General features: G+C 40.4%; 1 protein-coding gene across 1 annotated transcript in view; it reads right to left on the reverse strand.

Moving 5' to 3' along the window:
• Positions 1-5,879: 5,879 nt before the first annotated feature.
• PKHD1L1 (PKHD1 like 1) overlaps positions 5,880-20,201 on the reverse strand; it is a 159,933-nt gene continuing 145,611 nt past the window's right edge. Inside the window, exons 74-78 of the mRNA XM_047726136.1 lie at positions 16,693-16,844; positions 16,138-16,284; positions 15,433-15,586; positions 11,258-11,500; positions 5,880-6,975 (exon numbers count right to left, since the gene is read on the reverse strand). Coding sequence (XP_047582092.1) covers positions 6,965-6,975; positions 11,258-11,500; positions 15,433-15,586; positions 16,138-16,284; positions 16,693-16,844 — 707 coding nt within the window. The 3' untranslated portion in view covers positions 5,880-6,964. The remainder of the gene's footprint in view (positions 6,976-11,257; positions 11,501-15,432; positions 15,587-16,137; positions 16,285-16,692; positions 16,845-20,201) is intronic.

The following is a 20,201-nucleotide window of genomic DNA, read 5'->3' on the forward strand; positions in this document are numbered from 1 at the left end:
AGGCTTAACCCACTGAGCCACCCTGGTGCCCCTGAAACGTTGAGTTTAATTCAGGACTTTGCTTCCTCCAAGTAACTTTTTAAATTTTTTTTAAAGGTTTTATTTATTTATTTGACAGATAGAGATAGGCTGAAAGGCAGTCAGAGAGAGAGAGAGAGGAGGAAGCAGGCTCCCCGCTGAGCAGAGAGCCCGATGCGGGGCTCAGTCCCAGGACCCTGGGATCATGACCTGAGCCGAAGGCAGAGGCTTTAACCCACTGAGCCACCCAGGCGCCCCTCCAAGTAACTTATGATTGAATTTCCTTTGAAGGTTAAGAAACGGAACTTAACCTCGACCCTGCATTTGTTCCTCCCGCCTCGCAGGCTGGCCGTTCTCCCAACTTAAGATTTTGAAGTCTCTCTCTTTTTTTTTTAATCCTGTATGCTATGAAAAGGCCAGAGTTCTTTGCTTGTGGGCGAGGGGCTCTCAGAAAACTGTCTGCGACAATTTGTGTGGTCAGAGGCTGAAAGCTGTTCATGTTTTTCTCTTTTGTGACTACAACTATCTTTGTCCTGTCACCCTGACTGGCCTCCATCTACCCACTTACTTTCTAGTATCCACCCACCCCTGCAGTCCGATCTGTACCACACTTCTATTCATTGACCTGTTTATCTCCAAGAGGGGAAGAAAGAAAATGTTTACAACTTTTCCTCTAGAATGATTCTGTGTAACCTTGGATACATTATTTCATCTCGAAAGCTCAGCTTCCTCATCAGTAAGACGACCATAATAACACCACTTCACAGGATGGCTAACCCTTTCAAAGCTTTTAGGGCAGAGCCTGGCACATAGCCAACGCACCGGGTATTAATAGCTATTACCCCAGCTGCTGCTCCTCCACTACTACTACTACTACAGCTACTGCTAGTAGTAGTAGTAGTACAAGTACTAGGAGTACTACTACCACCACCACTACCACCACTGCACTATTGCATCACCATTCCCGGTTACGCCTCCCTAAATCCACTAAATCCTCTACAGCATTTTAAACACCTGTTCTAACCTTAAACTCTTCAAACCCCTAAATTCTAAGAATTGAGCGTCTCTAAATTTTTTTGATTCCCCTAATCAATAATCCAAAATAGGCTACATCTTGACATAAACATTGTCAAAATGTTTTTTCTTAGACACGTATCTTTGCTTCAAATTATTATATCCCCATGATACTGTTTCTTCTTTATTCTTCACTTTTCTTTATTAAATTTATTAAATTCATCCAAATGAAATAAGACAAAAGGTGTATTTTTCTAGAAGCAGCTAGTTAGTGAATACTTGTTTCCAATACAATAAAAGACAAAAATTGTCAAAGATTGCAAACTTAGTTTACTTTAAAAGTATCTATGAAGTAATAATTTAAAATCCTCTTTAGTCACTGAGTAGTAATTCCATAATTGGGGATCATAGATGCCAATAATGTGGGATGTTGCATGGGGACCACCTCTTGAGAGTGTGCAATTTGAAGTCCAGTCCTCTGCCCAAGGCTTGGGTGTGGTGGGGATGGGGCCCACCAAATGTCAAGTGGGAGGAGGATAAGGGATGGACTTGGTGTATGAAAGATTTCTTTTTTTTTTTTTTTTAAGATTTATTTATTTGACAGAGAGATCACAAGTAGGCAGAGAAGCAGGCAGAGAGTGAGGAGGAAGCAGGCTCCCGGCTGAGCCGAGAGCCCAATGCAGGGCTCAATCCCAGGACCCTGAGATTGTGACCTGAGCGAAAGGCAGAGGCTTTAACCACTGAGCCACCCAGGCACCCTGAAAGAGCTTTCTTAATTGCCGGTACTCAGTGTGTTACAGTTAATTCTACCTGCTCTTTGTTCAGACTGCTTTGCCTACTTTAAATTCTCTGATTTTCCTCTACCCAATCCCCAATCACCAGCTCAGTTTATTCACTTTTATCAGCTTCCAACTCACCATTTAATTTCCCAAGTCAAAGCCTTTATAAGCTTTGTTGCTCTGAGTTCTCCCAATGGGTCTGGGCAGTGTTTTGTCAACAGCCCTCCCGTCTCTGCCCAGTAGTTGGGGCAGACAGGGAGACCTTGCAAACACAGCCCAGTACTTCCCAATCTCCATAACCCAGTTCTCTGGCTTTTCACTAAAGGGATGGTTTTTCCTCAAGCATAATTTTAGACCTGCTGTTTTGACTTGGACTGTAATGGCTTTTTGTTAATGAGCAGCTGTCCACGGTTGAATGCAGTTTATAAAGTCACATTCATTTCTTGAGCAAGCAAAACAAAGCCTTGGAGCTCACAGGGACAGTTTTGAATAGATATGTTTGAGAGCAAAGGATATTCTGATGATAATTTTAATGGATTGTTTTATTGATCTTTCTATTCTAGAGAATTGTGCTTCCTTTCAAAATCATACATTTTAATATTCTGGAAAATCATAACATTTTTTAATCTCCATCATCACCATTTAACAGGGTCAGTTGCTTAATAGAGAAACCAACAAGTCTGAAGCAGGTTTTTACATTTTTCTGTTAAAATAAACTTGACTCTCTCTGAAGCATTTAAATATTTTCTATTATAAATATTAGTACAGTGTATCTTTATAATGATTTTTACTGCTAAACACAGGAAGATCCAAGGTTTAGGAACAATTTAGAGTTAACCACGTTAACCTCTGGAAGAGGCCTAGCTAGGAATAGAGAAAAATAATCCATGTCCTTTGTCAGAAATGGCTTCAAATGAAAAGATATCATGAATTCTTTACTTCTGTGTTTCGGGAGTGAGGTGCAACCGTGTAATACCTCTTGGCCACATTGTTATTAGAGCTATGATATAGTTCAGCTGTATTATGAGTTAAGTAGACTTGATCTGAGCAGATCTGGCAATGTAGGGCCATTTATTATTTCTAAGGGTAAATGTATTGAGATTCACACAAGTAACAGCTTGTCATACGTATAACATGATCTGTCTTGTACATGAATTGAAAACTTAAAAATGAAACAACGCTAAACCAACAAAGCCCAGTTCATTCAGCTATAACATGAACAATGGCTATAGCTTGAACACGTTTGAACCTTAATTTTCTCATCTACAAAATTAGATTAATAATTCCTCCCTCATAGGATTATTTTACAAAGTGGCATAATGTATATGGAAATGTGTTGGAAACAAAAAAAGGAAAAAAAAGGAAGTTTTATCATCTTCAAGTGCAGTAGAATCTTCTTTCTGCTCACAGCAGGGAATAGAGCTTCCAGGAAAACAGGAGAGAATTTTCTGTCACCAGCAACCAGAAATAGACACGTTTTGTTAGTTACACATAAAAAAGGGGAAAGAAGAGTTTTAAAGTTTTGCTCTGAGTACATCCCCTACCTCCTTTGTCTCTTTGATTTTAAAGACAGAGGGTGGAAAAAATAGCTGTTACAAGGAAAGCACCCACAACCCTACCCTCTCTGTGCTTTTTCTCACTTCTTATGGGACATGTTGCTCATAACGGGGTCTGTTGCCAAGTTCTGTCCATTCTTTCTTTTCCATGTCCATCATTTTAGCACACCAGAATTCTCATAATGATCTCTTAACTTTTGTATTTTATGTTTTCCTTCCTCTGAGTCAGCTTGGTACTTTGCTGTATGATTAATATAAGTATTTTTAAAGCTTCTTCACAATAAATGTCCCGTTCAAAACAGAGATTTGCTGTTGTCCATCAATTCAAATTCCCTTGGGTAATCATGTGTCTCGCTTTTAATCTCTTAATTTCAAACTGCTGTTCCTGAATCCCCCTGTGACCACCTCTGGCTCGTTAAAATATCAGACATGCCGACAATTCTTGTTAGAAACATTTGTCTGTATATACTATATATTTCTTTACTCACCTCCTCACCATGAAATATATATTTCTTGGTGTGGTTTTTATCTGAAGTTAAATCCTTTACAAGTGAGAATTAAATCCATGTTATAACCATACTTGATATTTTCAGTATAAAAAGCTTAACATATTTACTTTCTCTCTTCCTAGGGAGAACTTATATGCATAAAGGATCATCTGCCTGAATATATAAAGTACTCTAGAGAAAAGCCAAAGGAAAATACTCTTGCCATGTAACCAGACACATTCATAAATATCCTGCCCAAAAAGAATCATTTTTTTTTTTGCTCACAGGCTCTGAGCCCATTACCATAGCAACCATAACTCGTGTTGTCTAACTGGATGTGAATTTTATACACTTGTTATTTGAAATGTTAAGGCAGTAAGTTAGGATAAAGTGTAATTTCTATAATATTTTGGAAGGACTTTTTTATCTCAGAAATCTGGTAGAGGAAAAGTTTTTTCGTGCAGTTTATTCATTTGTTTAATGAAACCATTTCTTCCACGCTTACCACGGGCACAGTGTGTGTGAAGCATGTTAGAGAAGTCAAAGGCATAGACAACCCTTAACCCAAAGGAACTTCTCTAATGAAATCAGCTTGTCATGGGTGAACAGAATTTCTGAAAGAGAAGTTTTTTAATAGGGAGTTCTCTAATTTTAGAATAATTGGATCATCACCCACGTAGCGTAGTAGGACCTGTAAGTAAGATGCCAAGAGGGTTATAGCTTGTCAGATTGTCCCCAGGTATTCAAGCACCTACTATAACCCCTATGGCCGGTCCTTTTCTTTTTAATCTTACACACTGTGTCTGTAGCTACTCTCCATAGAAATGTTTCTTTCATCAGAGATTGAACACTTCTGGCAGCTGGTGCCAGGCTGAGGAGGCTGAAAATGCACACTGACGAACGCTGAAGAAAGATGTGGCTCTCCACCTGCTTCGAATAGGTTTCCCAAATTGAATACATAATGGATTCAGATCAAGGTTGAAGCATTTCTGTTTTGAAGGGTATAGGTAAAATAACGTCAAAGATGTACATGGTATTTGATACTATTTTCTTACCCTAGTATTGTCCCCGCCCACCTCCCTGGATGGGAAGGATTAATTCCCTTTTCTTGTGTTCTTTTCAAACTTTGCTTACCTCAAGCATCTTATGAAACAAGGAGATACGTCATTTAGTAACACTGCATCCCTGGGACCTACAGAATAAATTCAAGCCCCTCTGATGGCATGTCATAGAAGACTGCTGTCTCTCCTTCCAGCCTGCCTCATGCCTTTCCTCAGGTCACACTGGCGCTCCAGGAATATCCGACTGTGGCTGATGTCCCCACACTCCATGCTTCATTTGTTCGCCAGTGTATCAGGGTCCACTAGTGCTAGATGTTTTATTAGATGGCAGGAAGGGGGCACCTGGGTGGTTCAGTTGGGTAAGCGTCTGCCTTTGGCTCAGGTCATGATCTCAGGGTCCTGGGATCAAGCCCTGCATCAGGGCTCCCTGCTCAGCATGGAGCCTGCTTCTCCCTCTTCCACTGCTGCTCCCACTGCTTGTACTCTCTCTCTCTGTCAAGTAAAATCTTTAAGGAAAAAAAAAAAAGATGGCAGGAAGAAATGATGAAAAAGGGAATGCCTGCCTTCAAGAAACCCACTATCTACTGGTGTTCCAGCCTTAATTCCTGCCACCATATCTTCTTCCAGGACTCTTCTCCTTGGCTCATCTCATGCTTTATTCCTAACACTCATCTCAGGCTTCATCTTTGGAAGCTGGCCATCATGGATCTTCTCAGGATGACACCTCTTATCAGCCAAGGGCCCCTTGAGTACCCTCTGTCTATGGCCCGCAAATACCATATTGTATCAATGTGACCTTTTCCACCACTACTTCCCCAATTACCTTAGGAAGGAACTGTTAGAAGGTAGAGAGACAGCATCTTATGCCATGTAGTCTTCTCACTAGAATGCCTGGTTTCTAGTAAATACTAAATGTTTCTTTGACTGAAGAAAATGCCAAACATATATACAAAGATATTTGGATTTGCTACCCAATAAATGTTTATAATTTTTCTTAAGCAAGATTAACAATAATGTGGGGTGAATATACTAGGAAATGCCATACAGAAGAGAAAGGTCTGGGCTTTGTTGAATTTTCTCGGCCATTTCCAAGTGCTTGCTGGAAGGAACCAGGTACTTTCTGAGTACCAGCTCTTCTTGCTCTGGACATGGCTACAATGCCTTTACTGAGAGTTCTTCCTCAAAATTAAGCAGTCTCCTTTAGGATTTTCTGAGTGAAAAGTGCAATTTTTACAAAATGAGAGCTTTGGAATTGTGACTTTTCTTGCATTCCTTTATTTTATTTATTTTCTTCCATTCCCTTAGTACTCTCCTGAAAATAAGTATTTCTTATGGTATAACATGGGGTTAAGCGAAGTCACACTCTTAGTGGAGGCAGTTTTGAGTGGGAATGAGGGTAAGCAGAGAAAGTTTGGCCTTGTTCCAAAGGTTGTTCCAGAGGCAACAACAAAAACTCTTCTTAGAAGAATGGCCAGGGTTTGGTAGGCTCAGAAATGCAGGGCAATCTAGAATTTCTGAGATTACTATGGATCTTAGAATCAGCAACTTAGTCTGGAAGAGGTCTAAAACAGTCTCTTTCTCCAAAATCCTTGGAAATCAGAATGGCTTAGGAAATTGGAGTTTCATGAATGGATAGAGGAAGTCAGATCCCCCAGTCCATACACAAATTCAAAATGCTTCCAATCTTATCTAGGAGTGGTTAAGTCCAAACTAGACAAGCTCTTTTAACAATATAAATAAGGGACTCTAAGATTTGTAGGTACAACAACTTGGAGATGGCATATCAGCTTCCACATCAAAGACTTCTTAAAGTTTTTTTTTTTAATGAAATAAGAACATACAAATGTAAGGAATCAAAAGGAAATTTATATTTTGAAGAAATCTGATTTTTGTGATTAAAGCTAATTAGTACATTTTCTATATTACAAAAATATGTTTAGCTTATTTTCTTGAAAATGCTATAGACTTTGTCTTCTGCAACAAAATAGTTCATAAAAAGCAGCTCTTGTATCTTTAAAAGTTTTCAGCCTGTTCTCCAGGACAGCACTTCAGTTGTATCCTGAAAAATGAAAACAACACAAGTATCATTTTTAAGTGGTAGTAACATCCAGTGTGGTTTAAAATAGGTTTCATTTATTTAACGCTTCTAATATTTCATGGTATGGTTAATCAGGCAAAAGTACTATTTAAAAATTAGTATTTCAGAGTTTATCAGTGTACTTTTAGAATCAGTAATGCTCTCTTTTTGTAGAACTGGGGAGAGAGAATAGCTGTGCTTAAGCTTTGTATTTTTCACATTCAAGTTGTCATTTTATTTACTGGAACTTTGTGGCCATCTTACAAATAAAATATTGTTAATTCAGAATGCAAAGTTATAAAAATCCCAGCATTGCATTTCATTAATAGTTAGTATGGTGTGAATGCATTCCCCCCAAATTCCTATGTTGAGGGGCACCTGAGTGGTTCAGTCAGTTAAGGGTCTGCCTTTAGCTCAGGTCATGATCCTGGGGTCCTGGGATAGAGACCCCCATTGGGCTCCCTGCTTAGCAGGGGAGCCTTTATCTCCCTCTCCCACTCCTCCCTGCTTGTGTTTCCCTCTCTGGCTGTCTCTCTCTCTCTCTCTGTCAAATAAACAAAATCTTAAAAAAAAAAAAAATTCCTATGTTGAAAACCTAACACCCAATGAGATGGTTTGGAGGTGGGGCCTTTGGGAGGTGCTTCCGTCCTGAGGATGGAGTCCTCATGATGGGATTAGTGCTTTTACAAAAGACACACAGAGCTCCCTAGGCCTTCTACCCTGTGAGGACACAGTCTATGACCTGGAAGTGGGCCCTCACGTGAGGGTCATGGCACCCTGATCTCAGACTTCCAGCCTTCAGAACTGAGAGAAATAAATTTCTGTTGTTGATAAGCCGCTCAGTTGGTGGTATTTTGTGACAGCAGCCCAAATGGATTAGGACAATGGTATTTAAATCACCTTATGTTTGTTTTTTTTTTTTAAATCACCTTATGTTTTAATTGAAGAATGATAGATTATTTAGGAGAAAAGGAGATGTTGATTGACTTTTCTATCTGGGAAAAAAGCCCTAAAGAAAATGCCAGAAACAACAGCATTTACTAATAACTTGAAAATAGAATTTCCTAAACTTTATAAAATCCCAAAGTTGTCAGGAATAAGCAGGCTGAAAGTCAGTGAATACAATTAGAAAACAATACATTTAACAGGGGAAATACAAAAAGCACAAAGATACAGTACTTAACACCTTAGATTTTAATACTTCTGAAAAAAATTTAAGCAATGCCTGTCATGCTAGTATAAAATGGACAACCGGTTTTACTTTTATTAGAATTCCGAAAATAGGGGCACCTGGGTGGCTCAGTAGGTTAAAGCCTCTGCCTTCAGCTCAGGTCATGATCCCAGGGAATGAGGATCGAGCCCCACATCGGGCTCTCTGATAGGCAGGGAGCCTGCTTCCCTTCCTCTCTCTGCCTCTCTCTGCCTATTTGTGATCTCTCTCTCTGTCAAATAAGTAAATAAAATCTTAAAAAAAAAGAATTCTAAAAATAAGAAAACTTGCATTAAAATACAATAACTTGTGGGCTGGTCATTTACCTATGGTCCCTTAGCTCCAAACCCACTCTTCCATGTTCAGCTGTGAGAGGCCATGACTGAGTCTCCTCAAACCACCTTTGCCCTCGACACCTGGCTCCTAATTAACTTCTGCCATTAAGAGGAAAGAAAGAAAGGATTATTCCTTTCTGTTCCATCACTGTTCTTGAAACCCCAACCTCTCCCGTTTGTTCTGCCGCTCCCAGAACCAGCCTTAATGTGTCTCTTCATCCTGACCTCACCTATATTTAAATTTAAAATATAGTCTTGGCTTTTATTCCTCGAAATTTTTCAGTATCCTTTTAAAGTGCTACCCCATCTCAAATTCTTCTTAGATCCTTCTTTTAATTTTTTTTTAAAGATTTTATTTATTTATTTGACAGAGAGAGATCACGAGTAGACAGAGAGGCAGGCAGAGAGAGAGAGAGAGAGAGGGAAGCAGGCTCCCTGCTGAGCAGAGAGCCCGATGTGGGACTCGATCCCAGGACCCTGAGATCATGACCTGAGCCGAAGGCAGCGGCTTAACCCACTGAGCCACCCAGGCCCCCCCCTTCTTTTAATTTTGACTTTTACTCAAATACAAGAATCTAACTAGGCATCGTATAACTTAGGATATTTATCACCTTTTGGGTTTTGGAGATCTGTATTAGTTGTATGTAGATCAATACTGATTTTTTAAAAATTTTATTTTTAGGTGGGGTGAAATCCATAGAACATAAAATTTTAATCGTTTTTAAAGTGGACAGCTCAGTAGTGTTAAGTTTCACACTGCTGTGCAACCAATACCCAGAACTGTTTTCAACTTCTTAAATCTTACCAGTATTTCTTATGTGATGCTTTCATTTCATTATTCTGTCAGAAACTCTCCCATCTTTCCCCCCATTAGATCAGCTGCAAACTGATTAGTATCTGCCAATCAAAGCTTCTTACAGTTTGCCTATAATGCCCCTCATTTCCCCCTCAGTAGCAGGGAGGACTTATCTCCCTTTTGAGAGTTAAAATCAATTAAAGCATCTATAATAAATATGGCTTGTAGTCTTACCTTCTGAGTGCTCACAATTTAGTAAAGAAGATAGATTTGAATATGTCTAAGTTAAATAAAAGTACACCACAGAAAAGGCCATAACAATGGTAGAAACAAAGCACAACTGGGGAACAAGGGAAAGGAGCATTAAACGGATCACAGAGTGGAAAGGAAGAAGGGAAACCTGATGGAGGATGGAGATTTTGAGCAGGGCCAGGCAGCATGCCACAAGTAGGTCTGATGAGTAAAGCAAAGCCCAGATGGAGGGAATATGTGGGACGGCAAGCATCTTCTCTAGGAATGATCTGGAACAGGAAGCAGTCTTCCAGACTGGCTTCAGGGACTCTGGGGTTGATTGTAATTGGCATGTAGTAAGGAATCTTTGAGGATTTGACATGACATATTACTACATGAACCTGTAGGAAGGTAAGTATGACAACAATATGGAAGAAAGGCTGCAAGTGAGGAGTTTAGAAGCAGGGAATTCAGGAGGCTACTGTAGGAGGTCAAGGAGTGAAAAAGGAGAGTTATAAGTGGAACAGCAAGACTTTAAAAAGGAGGAAGAGATACGTGACATTATGGATGGAGATAGATGCCCCAGAGCACCCTGAAGGAACGTGGAGCCTGAAGGGGAGAGGGAAGTCTAAGAAGTATCAGCCTAAGTTATAAGAAAGATGACACTGGCACTAACCAGGATCGGGCAGTAGGAAGGGAAACACCTTTGGAAGGAAGAGATGAGGAATTCCATGCTGAACACGGAGAGTCGAAGATGTTCTTTTTCACTCCCACTTTTTGCTTTGCTCCTATCATGTCCCTGTTGTGGAGCACCTTCCCTTCCATTTCACATTTTATTCCTCTTTTATAATCCTGTCTATAAAGTGCTGCTGCTGATGGGTGACACCAACTGTGATCCTACCCATTGTCACCCACTGGGACTTCTCCCTCCTTTGAAACTCCCTAATAGTCACCATCTTTGTCTGCCTGCGAGTTCTGGTACTAGGACTTGGATTCTCTTTGTGGAACCACATCTCCACCATCCCAGGTACTTCCCTCCATGTGAGCCAGGCCAGGCTAATTAGAACACAGGTGGCCCAGTGATTGGCCTGAGAATGGACACGTGACCAAGCTAGGTCAATGATTGCTTTGCGATTTTGCTGAAGGAGTTGAGAAAGAGTTTTGTTCTTTCTGCATCAGTTGCTGGGCTGTTAGAATGTATGTGAAGACACAGGTGGTATCCTTGCCATGAGGTCTGGGAGGGGGGGTTGGTTAGTAAAGAGTCTGCTTGTAAGTGAGTCTACCACCAAGGTGCATGGAGCCAAGAGATGGAGAGACACAAGTTTTCAATCATATTATGTGAGTCCTTAGGTCTAGCTATAGCAGAAATCACACTACAACTGGACTTCTCAGTTACGTGAGAGTCATTTTACCATCTAAAACCAATTCGAGCTGAGCTTCTGCCCCTTGTAACAGAAAAAGAGTCCAACATTACCTTCCCATTCCCTACATTCTCATGTGCTACTGTGTAATGTAAATGGCATTTCCTGTAGAGTCATCTTATCTCTACCATTGAAGCGATTCCTTTCTCAATGGCCAAGACCATGTCCCAGTGGTGCCATGCATGGTGGTCATGCCCTCAGGCTCTATTCAGTAAACACTTACTGGAACCTCAGTACGCATACATTACAGAAAAGATGGAACTACGCTTACCTAGATCTATGTTTGAAATCAAAACTGTTGCCATAAATACTTCCAAGAGCACCAATCTTCCCAGCAGACAGCTAATCACTGGAACCATTATCTGGGCAGCTGTGCCCACAGCTGATGCTCTGCCGCTGTTGCCGCCGCCACTGGTGCCACCACCACCAGACACAGACTGTGCTTCGAGGCTCAGAGTCCCAGATTCCGCCCGGACAACATCATCCAGTATAAATTCAATCTTGTAATTTTTTCCTAGGAAGAAAAACCATCAGAGAATCTGACTTCCTTTTATGATTTGCTTTCACACAGTCCCTGTTGGGTTGTCATCAACTGGAAAATACCATGTAATTCCTCATGAAGTATTTTTGCAAATTGAGCCCAAAGAGATTAGTTTAAGTACAAATGTAAGTGGAAAGATGATCTCAGAGTTAGAGTTCCATTTGCCCATCCACTATGGGCAAGCAGAATCTGGGCAGATTTTTTTTTTTCTGTAGCATCAGTACTTGCTCCCTAGGGATGCCTTCTTAGTGGCCAGGACTAGAGAGAGATTGCTTGAAGGGAGGAACAGTAGGGAAGGGGAATGAAGATGTTGAGGCTCTGCTCCATCCCTGGATACTTGACCTTGGAGTAGAGAAGGCTCAGCCTCAGTTGGGGGAGATGGGAATGGATACCGAACTTTTGATTTTGAAGTTTCAAACACACAGAAGAGTTGAAAGAATAGTACAACAAACACCCATATGCCTTCCACTTTGATTCAGCGATTTCACCACTTTCCACATTTCCTTTAAGTCAGATGCTATTTTTTTGTTGCACGATTGTGACCCTTTCTTTCTTCTTACCTCAGGTAGACAAGTTTGAGGAAGTTTATTAGATATTTTTGAGTGTGAAACATAAAAACTCATCTGAATACTTTTTAATCCATAGGTTAAATCTTCCCACAGTTTTAAACATGAGATAACTAATATATTTTTCCTTGATATAATTTTTTCTAGGACTGTTGTCTCATCAATAGTGGTTACCACATAGAGTTTGCAATCCTTGTCACAACACTGAGGTTTTCATTCCTCTCTCTGTTATCTTAAAAAAATCTTTCTTTCTTTCTCATAGAATATAATTAGATCTTGATCACGTTGTGCTTTCACAAACAATAGCAATGCATTCTACAAGTTTTATGATGGATGGTCATTATTCTACAGAATTTTCTGCCACCATTATGATTCATGACAATGGCATATTTAAGTATTTCCTTTTTTCAGTTTGAAAAAAAAAACTGAATTTTTGCAGCAGGTGTATTTTTTTCTTAAAAATTTTCCTTTGTAGGGACGCCTGGGTGGCTCAGTTGGTTAAGCAGCTGCCTTCGGCTCAGGTCATGATCCCAGCGTCCTGGGATCGAGTCCCACATAGGGCTCCTTGCTTGGCGGGGAGCCTGCTTCTCCCTCTGCCTCTGCCTGCCATTCTGTCCGCCTGTGCTCGCTCTCTCTCCCTCTCTCTCTGACCAAAAAAAAAAAAAAAAAAAAAAAAAAAAAATCTTAAAAAAAAAAATTTTCCTTTGTAAAGGAATTTAGGTTGTTTTCTTTTTTTCTCCTGTAGTACTATGAGGAAGCCCAAGGGAACCTTGTGGAGATGTCACTCTATGCAGGAGGACTGAAGAACCTAGCTAAAATCCAGAATCAAAACTTTGGGGATATAACTTCAATCAAGCTAATCCAGCTGAAAACACAGACATCATTGAGTAGACAGAAGCCATCCCTGCCCAAATTCCTGGCCCATAATTTTGTGAGCAAGTGAAATGGTTGTTGTTTGAGTCATTAGATTTGGGGCTGGTTTGTTATGTACCAAAAGCACTGTAGATCATCTAGAATGCTAGGTAAACATGGCCCAAATGTGATTATGCAGTAGTAATACTATTTTTATCCAGGTTGCCGGAAGATGCAGCCTCAGCTCTTTACTACTTTCTTCTTCTCCTACCCTTTTCTCACCTCATCTCACATCCCCATTTTCTGTGTTAGAAACCACAACCCATACCTCCTCTATTCGGTGGCCCTTGCTTTGCTTTTTATTGAGCTGTAAGTAGAAGAGGGTGTGGGACCACACTGTTAGGCTCCAGTCTAATCTGCAAGGGGATTTCCCACGTGCAGTAATTGGGGGGGCGCTATCTACTAGAAAGAGTTACAAAAATGATGCTTTGTTAATTTTTTCTCATGTGCTTTGTTATTGTTACAATTTTATAGTTGTTCAACTACAAACTGGCTAACTGATCTAAAGATAATGAAGAATACTGGCTAACTGATCTAAAGATAATGAAGAGATGACTATATTTAGTCTTCTTGACTATACATAGCCAGGAAACTGAGACCCTACATTTGATGACAGTAAGAAAGTAAGACAATGGGCAAGCAAGCAAGCAAGAGATTAGAAGGAATGGCGGTTGTCCATAGCAGGTCAGATAGACACTCTAAGGGAAACTTTGAACTATGAAGGAAAATTTATTCTATAAAAGGAGGATGATATTTTGTTATCATAGTAATACACCAAAGCCTATACTATTGCCTCAGCACTCCAGTGATCTTGGTTATTTTGTAACATTGCTATTTGGAAGTGGTAGTTTGAAGAACATGGTCTCCGGATTGGGTCCACCTTCATGGAGAAGTGGGCAACTTTCTTCTCACCCAGAGTTCTTGTTAAGAGCCTCATTTCCTGGAAAGCCTCATTTAGGCTGACTCTTAATGAAAGTGGCACTGCCCTTAACCAGCAAGTGCATAGATCACTTTAAGTACTTGTCCAGGAACAGAACGTTGGACTCATTGCCATTTGAGTCCCATCAAACACGGTTGAGATACTGCTGCCTAGCAGATAGACCAAACTTGTGCAGTTTAGGGCACGATCAAAGCAAGAAAAAACAAAAAAAAATAAGGAAAAAAAAATTTAGGGGAATGATTTTAGCATTTGATAATTTGTTAATATGAAAAAAATCAGACTATTGTTGGAATTCCTTTTACTTCTTTTACTCTTCTTACTTTTATTTTGACTTTTAGTATGTATATATGTGTGAGAGAATGGTGGTAAGAAGTGGGGAGAACCAATATAACTTTTCAGAAGTTAGGTCGAATAAAGGTCTTAATGGGTCCAGATTAAGGGTAACAGATTAATGGAAGCCTGTCTCAGGTACAAGCAGTGTATCCATTTCTCTTTTAGAAACTCTACAATCTATCACGAATAGATACTCGTTACAACCTATCTATTTTGGGCTCAGTGGAAAGGCTTTTACCAATTGAAGTTAGGCCATCAACCTGTATGAAGACAATGTAAGAAACATCACAGTGGAAGTTATGACTATTTACTGTAATGCTGAAGATGTCACTTCATCCAGATTCATAGGGTATATTTTATGAGAACTCACAGGAGACATCTGTTCGGATCTCAGAGCAGGTTGGAAGTCTCCACAACAACTGCTTTGCTTACCTGATGGGCACTGTGGAATCATGATAATACTTATGTTTCTCCTTTGCACTGTCTTTCAGAAAGACTAGAAACCACTTTTCAGTCCAACTCTGAACCCTTGCATGGGGCATTAGAGTTATGTGAGCCTATATTAACCTCCCTTTTCTTTAATTTGAAAATCTATATATTAATTGTTTTCATTATAAATGTAATGCATATTTAGTGAAAATTTACAAAGGTACACAAATGGATGAAAAATATGAATCATGATGTAATTTTGATGCATAGCCTCAGATTATGTTTAATTTCCTTAATTTCTTGTTCTAATTCTATTTTGTTTTGCATCTTAAATATATTTTTATAAGCTAGATGTTATCTGACTCGTTTTCTGAAACAAGGTAGTGTTCCAATTTTTTTTTCTTAAAGATTTACTTATTCATTTTAGAGGAAGAGAGAGAGAGAGAGAGCATGAATGTGAGGGGAAGAATGGAGAGGGGGAGAGAGTCTCAAGCAGACTCCCTGCTGAGTACAGAGCCCAACACAGGGCTCGATCTCATGACCATAAGATCACGACCTGAGCCAAAACCAAGAGTCAGAGACTTAACCAACTGTACCACTCAGGTGCCCCCTATAATGTTCCAATTTATCTAATTTATTAACCAGAGTATTATAGAATGCTTTGTTCAATTATAATTTTTCCTATTTATGGATATATATGTGAAGATCCAAAATAGTACACTCACCTGTTCTAAGCAGAGTAAGGTCTGTGTAGTTGGCCCAACAGCTGCTAAACGGAATTGTCGTGTTTCCACTCAGACCACTGATTTGGTTATTATTGGAGTCCTTTAGTACGGCCTTCAAAGTCAGTGAAGTAATCCCAACTGATACACAATTACCCTAAAGAAAAGAAGAGTACAGAATTTTAATTGTCCTGTTCCCATCTTTGTTTTCTCAAGATGTCGTGAAACTTCATTTTTAAACAACGCCTCGCGGCAAATTTAAAATCCGCAGTAGCTTCTTTCCCTTCACGAGGAGTTCACAAGTACGGGTGGGCACTGGAGCCAGTTCACTGAAAAGGAACATTTTCAAAACAGGGAAAGATTATAGCCATGGTTGTTAGTCCAGCTTTTAAAGATTTATTTTTTTATTTATTTGACAGATATCACAAGTAGGCAGAGAGGCAGGCAGAAAGAGAGGAAGGGAAGCAGGCTCCCTGCTGAGCAGAGAGCCCGATGTGGGGCTCGATCCCAGGACCCTGGGATCCATGACCTGAGCCAAAGGCAGAGGCTTTAACCCACTGAGCCACCCAGGTGCCCCTAGTCCAGCCTTTAAGAGGCAGTCAGTGTCATCCTCAGTTGCCAGTGGACCATGATTACTGAAGTTGGCTCACTCTCCAAAATGTGTAGCTTAATTTCCTCACTCAGCGAAAGTTTTCAGTTAGAACTTACATCAGAATCTACTGCCTTCACTGAAGGCTGCTGAGAAAATGGCTGTCCTGGTTGAGCTGCCACAGGCTGAGTGATCACAGACAGGGAGGACACAAAGGCCACATGATGAACGGGAAATGCAAACCTTTCAACGGGTTGGGCGGTCACCTGTAAATAAATGGTCATGAGTGATGACGTGGTTTTCATGTGATAAATTACAGTGAGGAGCACATTCATCTTAGCTAGGCTAAGTGTAATATGTAATAATAAGTGTAAAAATATGTTCAATACATGAAGTTAGTTTTATTGCAATATTCCCTCTGATCAAATTCATGAAGCATTCTTATAAATACTCAAAGCAAAGCACATTTTATACAAATAAGTAATTTTTTTAGAAGATAGGCTCCTTTCTCAACTATTTTATCATCTTAGTTATATCTATAAAAAGAAGAGCCAACATTAATTAGGAAGACATGCCCTCTAAATTATTGTATTGAACTATAAAGAGTTAAAAGAAGAAAGAAGCAGCAATGTTTTAAATAGCTAAGATGTATTTTTCTGGTTGCTTTTTCTTACCTTAGTCCAGGCGGAATCACTTGGGCTGGGGATAGGATTGGTAATAGACATGGAAGAGATATTAAATCCGAGGATACTACTGGTTTTTCCTGAAATTACAGCTTTTCCAAGAGACCCAGCGATTTTTTGGAGTTCAGATAACTGCATCCCACCTATGGGGAAATAGCAACATGACATATGGCTTATAAGAATACAAGATTGTGGGGCGCCTGGGTGGCTCAGTGGGTTAAGCCGCTGCCTTCGGCTCAGGTCATGATCTCAGGGTCCTGGGATTGAGTCCCGCATCGGGCTCTCTGCTCAGCGGGGAGCCTGCTTCCCTCTCTCTCTCTCTCTTTCTCTGCCTGCCTCTCCGTCTACTTGTGATCTCTCTCTGTCAAATAAATAAATAAAAATCTTAAAAAAAAAAGAATACAAGATTGTGAGAGTTTTTCATTTTTTTTTTCTTTTTCTTTTCTTTTTCTTTTTTTTTCTTTTTTTCTTTCTTTTTTTTTTTTTTTTTTTTTTTTTTTTGCATGGCTCCACCCACATTCTGGAATTCTGTAGCTTTTGCACCATCCATGAGATCAATATGACAAAATCCTATGAATGAGCTTAGGAAAGTGGAGAACTCAATAGAATATGTTTCTAAGCTGCAATTAAAGAAAAACCAAAGGTAGATAAAATAGATACAAGAAAAGTGAAAGAAACCATAGTGGAAAAATATACGGCTCTTAATTTAATCCTTTCCCACGCCATCCTTTATTGAGGAGTGAAACACCATCATGCAAGTCTATCACCATGTACCATTTCCTAGAAAGAGAGTTTTAATTTTGGAGCGTAAGGATAATTAGCATCATCGAATTTACACGAGGTATATTAGTAAGTTCTGAAGCTAACACTACATTACGCACAAACTGTTGCTTGCTCTAGACGTTGATGATTTTCAAAGTTAATTTTAACACAACAGGCAGTTTCTTTTGTCTTTGTCTAGCCTGGCAGGCCCTCTTACACTTACTGGCCTCACCATGCTCTGTACCTAGGAAGTAGCACCTCTGTTCATCATACTTATTTGTCAGATCGTGGTACTTTTGCCTGATCCCTTCTTCTGTTTCATCTCTCCTCCGCAACATATAATCAATTACTAGCTTCTAGAGCTCTCTGTCCCCATTGCCTAAATCCTAGTCAAAGCCATCATTTACTAAAACAGCTTTAAAACTAGTTTTCTTACATCTATTCTGTCCTTCTTCCTCTCCATTCTATACATTGTAGTCTGAGTGATCTTTTAAAAAACGACTGTCTCCAGGATCTTTTTGGTGTACTGTACTGAACTTGACAACAGTTCCTGCCTAGTTATCCAGCACCTTCTATATCCAGAGTCCTGCCTTGAGGACTCTGAGCATTGCGTCTCCTCCATTAAGGCTAAACCATGAAGCTCAGGGTGCTCAGGAAGGAGGAGGCCGTTGATTTCACATAACACTTTGAAAGTCATGTTCTCAGGGAATTTCAGTCCTGTCAGTTCAACATGTCCCTTTTGGTTGACTCAGACCCTCTGGATAAATGATTAGTCTTTCAGATTTATTCTTCTCTGCCCCACTCCTTCCTTCTATTCTTCTCCAAATGGCTTCCCAGGTATGAGGGCTCATGTGATCAGTCACAGGTACAAAGGGGCCTCATAGCCCCTGACTGCGGCTACCACTTGCCTTCACTGGGTTTTGGCGCAACATGGCACGTTTGACCTGCCTGCACTGTTCACAGATTTTCTCCGACCACTTGACATGTGAAGGCATCCAGTTCTGCTGACTGCCACCTGAACAAACCCAAGTCCTTAACCTGAAGAGCTTTTACTCTGTTTATCCAGAGATCCGCTCAGTACTTCCGTCACCCCTTTCTACAACAGCTGAGAACTCCTGGATATCCTGACCCACACAAAGGCTGTGGAGAACCCGCAGTATTCCTACCTGCACACCTTCCTCGTCACTGCCCAGTATTTTGCTGTGAAATCCCTCTGTGCCAGGTTGTAGGACTTTCATTGAGACTTGAAACTATAACCCAGAATATGTCTGAAAAATAAGCCATTAGCCTGTCCCTCCGACTGCCCCCATCTCCATGTTCTTAGACTGTCTTATACGTGTTGGGATAAATCTAACAAAATAAAACTGCTTAAAGGGGATAAGGGGATGGAAGAGGTTGTGTGTGAAGAAATTTAGATCACATATAGATCACATGTACGAAATAAGTCAGTTTCTTTGGACATCTGAGTGACTATACTTCCTGTTTCCTTCAACAAGTCTAGTCCAGAAAGCCTTTCCACAGGCCTACCTCCATAAGGGAAGGTATCTAGCTGGTAGGATTCCAGAACAGTATGTGACAGGTGCACTGGGTCAGTCCTTGGAAGCAAACCTCCTGGGGTCATGAGTGATGACCCCTAAAGGCAGGAAGCGAGAACTCCACTCAGTACCCAGGATGACATGTAAGAGAGCCCTGGGAGATAAGGAAAAAGATGCTGGATAGAGATAAGGCAGATCAAGATTTTCTGAATCTGAAAGTTATGCAGTTTGGAGGCTCTCTTTAAGAAAAAGAATGAGGAAAAGTCCTACTTCTGCAACTTTGATAGTAACAATGATTGGGTCACATTATTAAATGGTCCCTTCTCCCAGGTCCGTCCTATGACTTGTACAAGCATAAGGCCTTGAAGCTTACGCTTCATTAGCTGGGCGTAATCTTCCTCTGACAGAGATCTAAGTCTCATTTTTTTGGAGATGGGTGTGCCTAGTTGAGACTTGTGCTTGACTACCAAACACAATGGCACAGTTGGAAATGCATGCTGGGGATGGATGCCAAAAGGCCAGGAAAGTCCAGTTCACCTCAAGACAAGCTCGAGTGCAGTACAGAGCAGAGAAGACCACCTACCCGGTAACAGAGACTATGAGAACAAGAGGCAACATAGGCATCTGAAGACTGGAAAGCCCCTTTGGTATTCTGATACCAACTTAAGCAGATGGAAAAGAAAAAATCCAAAGGGCTGAACATTTACCCAAACGCCCAAACTGAGTCATTCTAAGGAAATAATTTAAAGCAGCAAAGATACCTCTGATCGGACCAGTGAGCTTGTTTTTATCTCTGATACCTAAAAAACGGGGATGTAGAGAGTGAGGGACAGAGGAAAATGTGACAGCTGGTGACTGGATCAGTCATAGGAATTAAAAATAGAACATATTCTTGCACATCTGCATTTGTTAGGGTATACTGGTGACTTATTACAGCTCAGAATCTCCAAATGTCTACGCATTCCTTGGGAAAATATCCAAAATCGTTTTAGCTTATGGAGAAAAGAGCTTCTTTTGGTTTCCCATGATCTAGCACCTGCCTACCTCTCAACGTCACCTCCACCACCTTGGCCTTCCTGGCCCGACACCACAGACCAGTCAGACCTTCTCCAGTTCCTCTAATGCACCACTTCTACCAACTCTCTCCTTAGACTTGAACATTCTTACCTTCCTCTTTTCGTTGACTGACTCTTTTTATGCTTA

The sequence above is a fragment of the Lutra lutra genome, chromosome 4 (genome assembly GCF_902655055.1).
Source record: "Lutra lutra chromosome 4, mLutLut1.2, whole genome shotgun sequence".
Taxonomy (NCBI): Eukaryota; Metazoa; Chordata; class Mammalia; order Carnivora; family Mustelidae; genus Lutra; species Lutra lutra.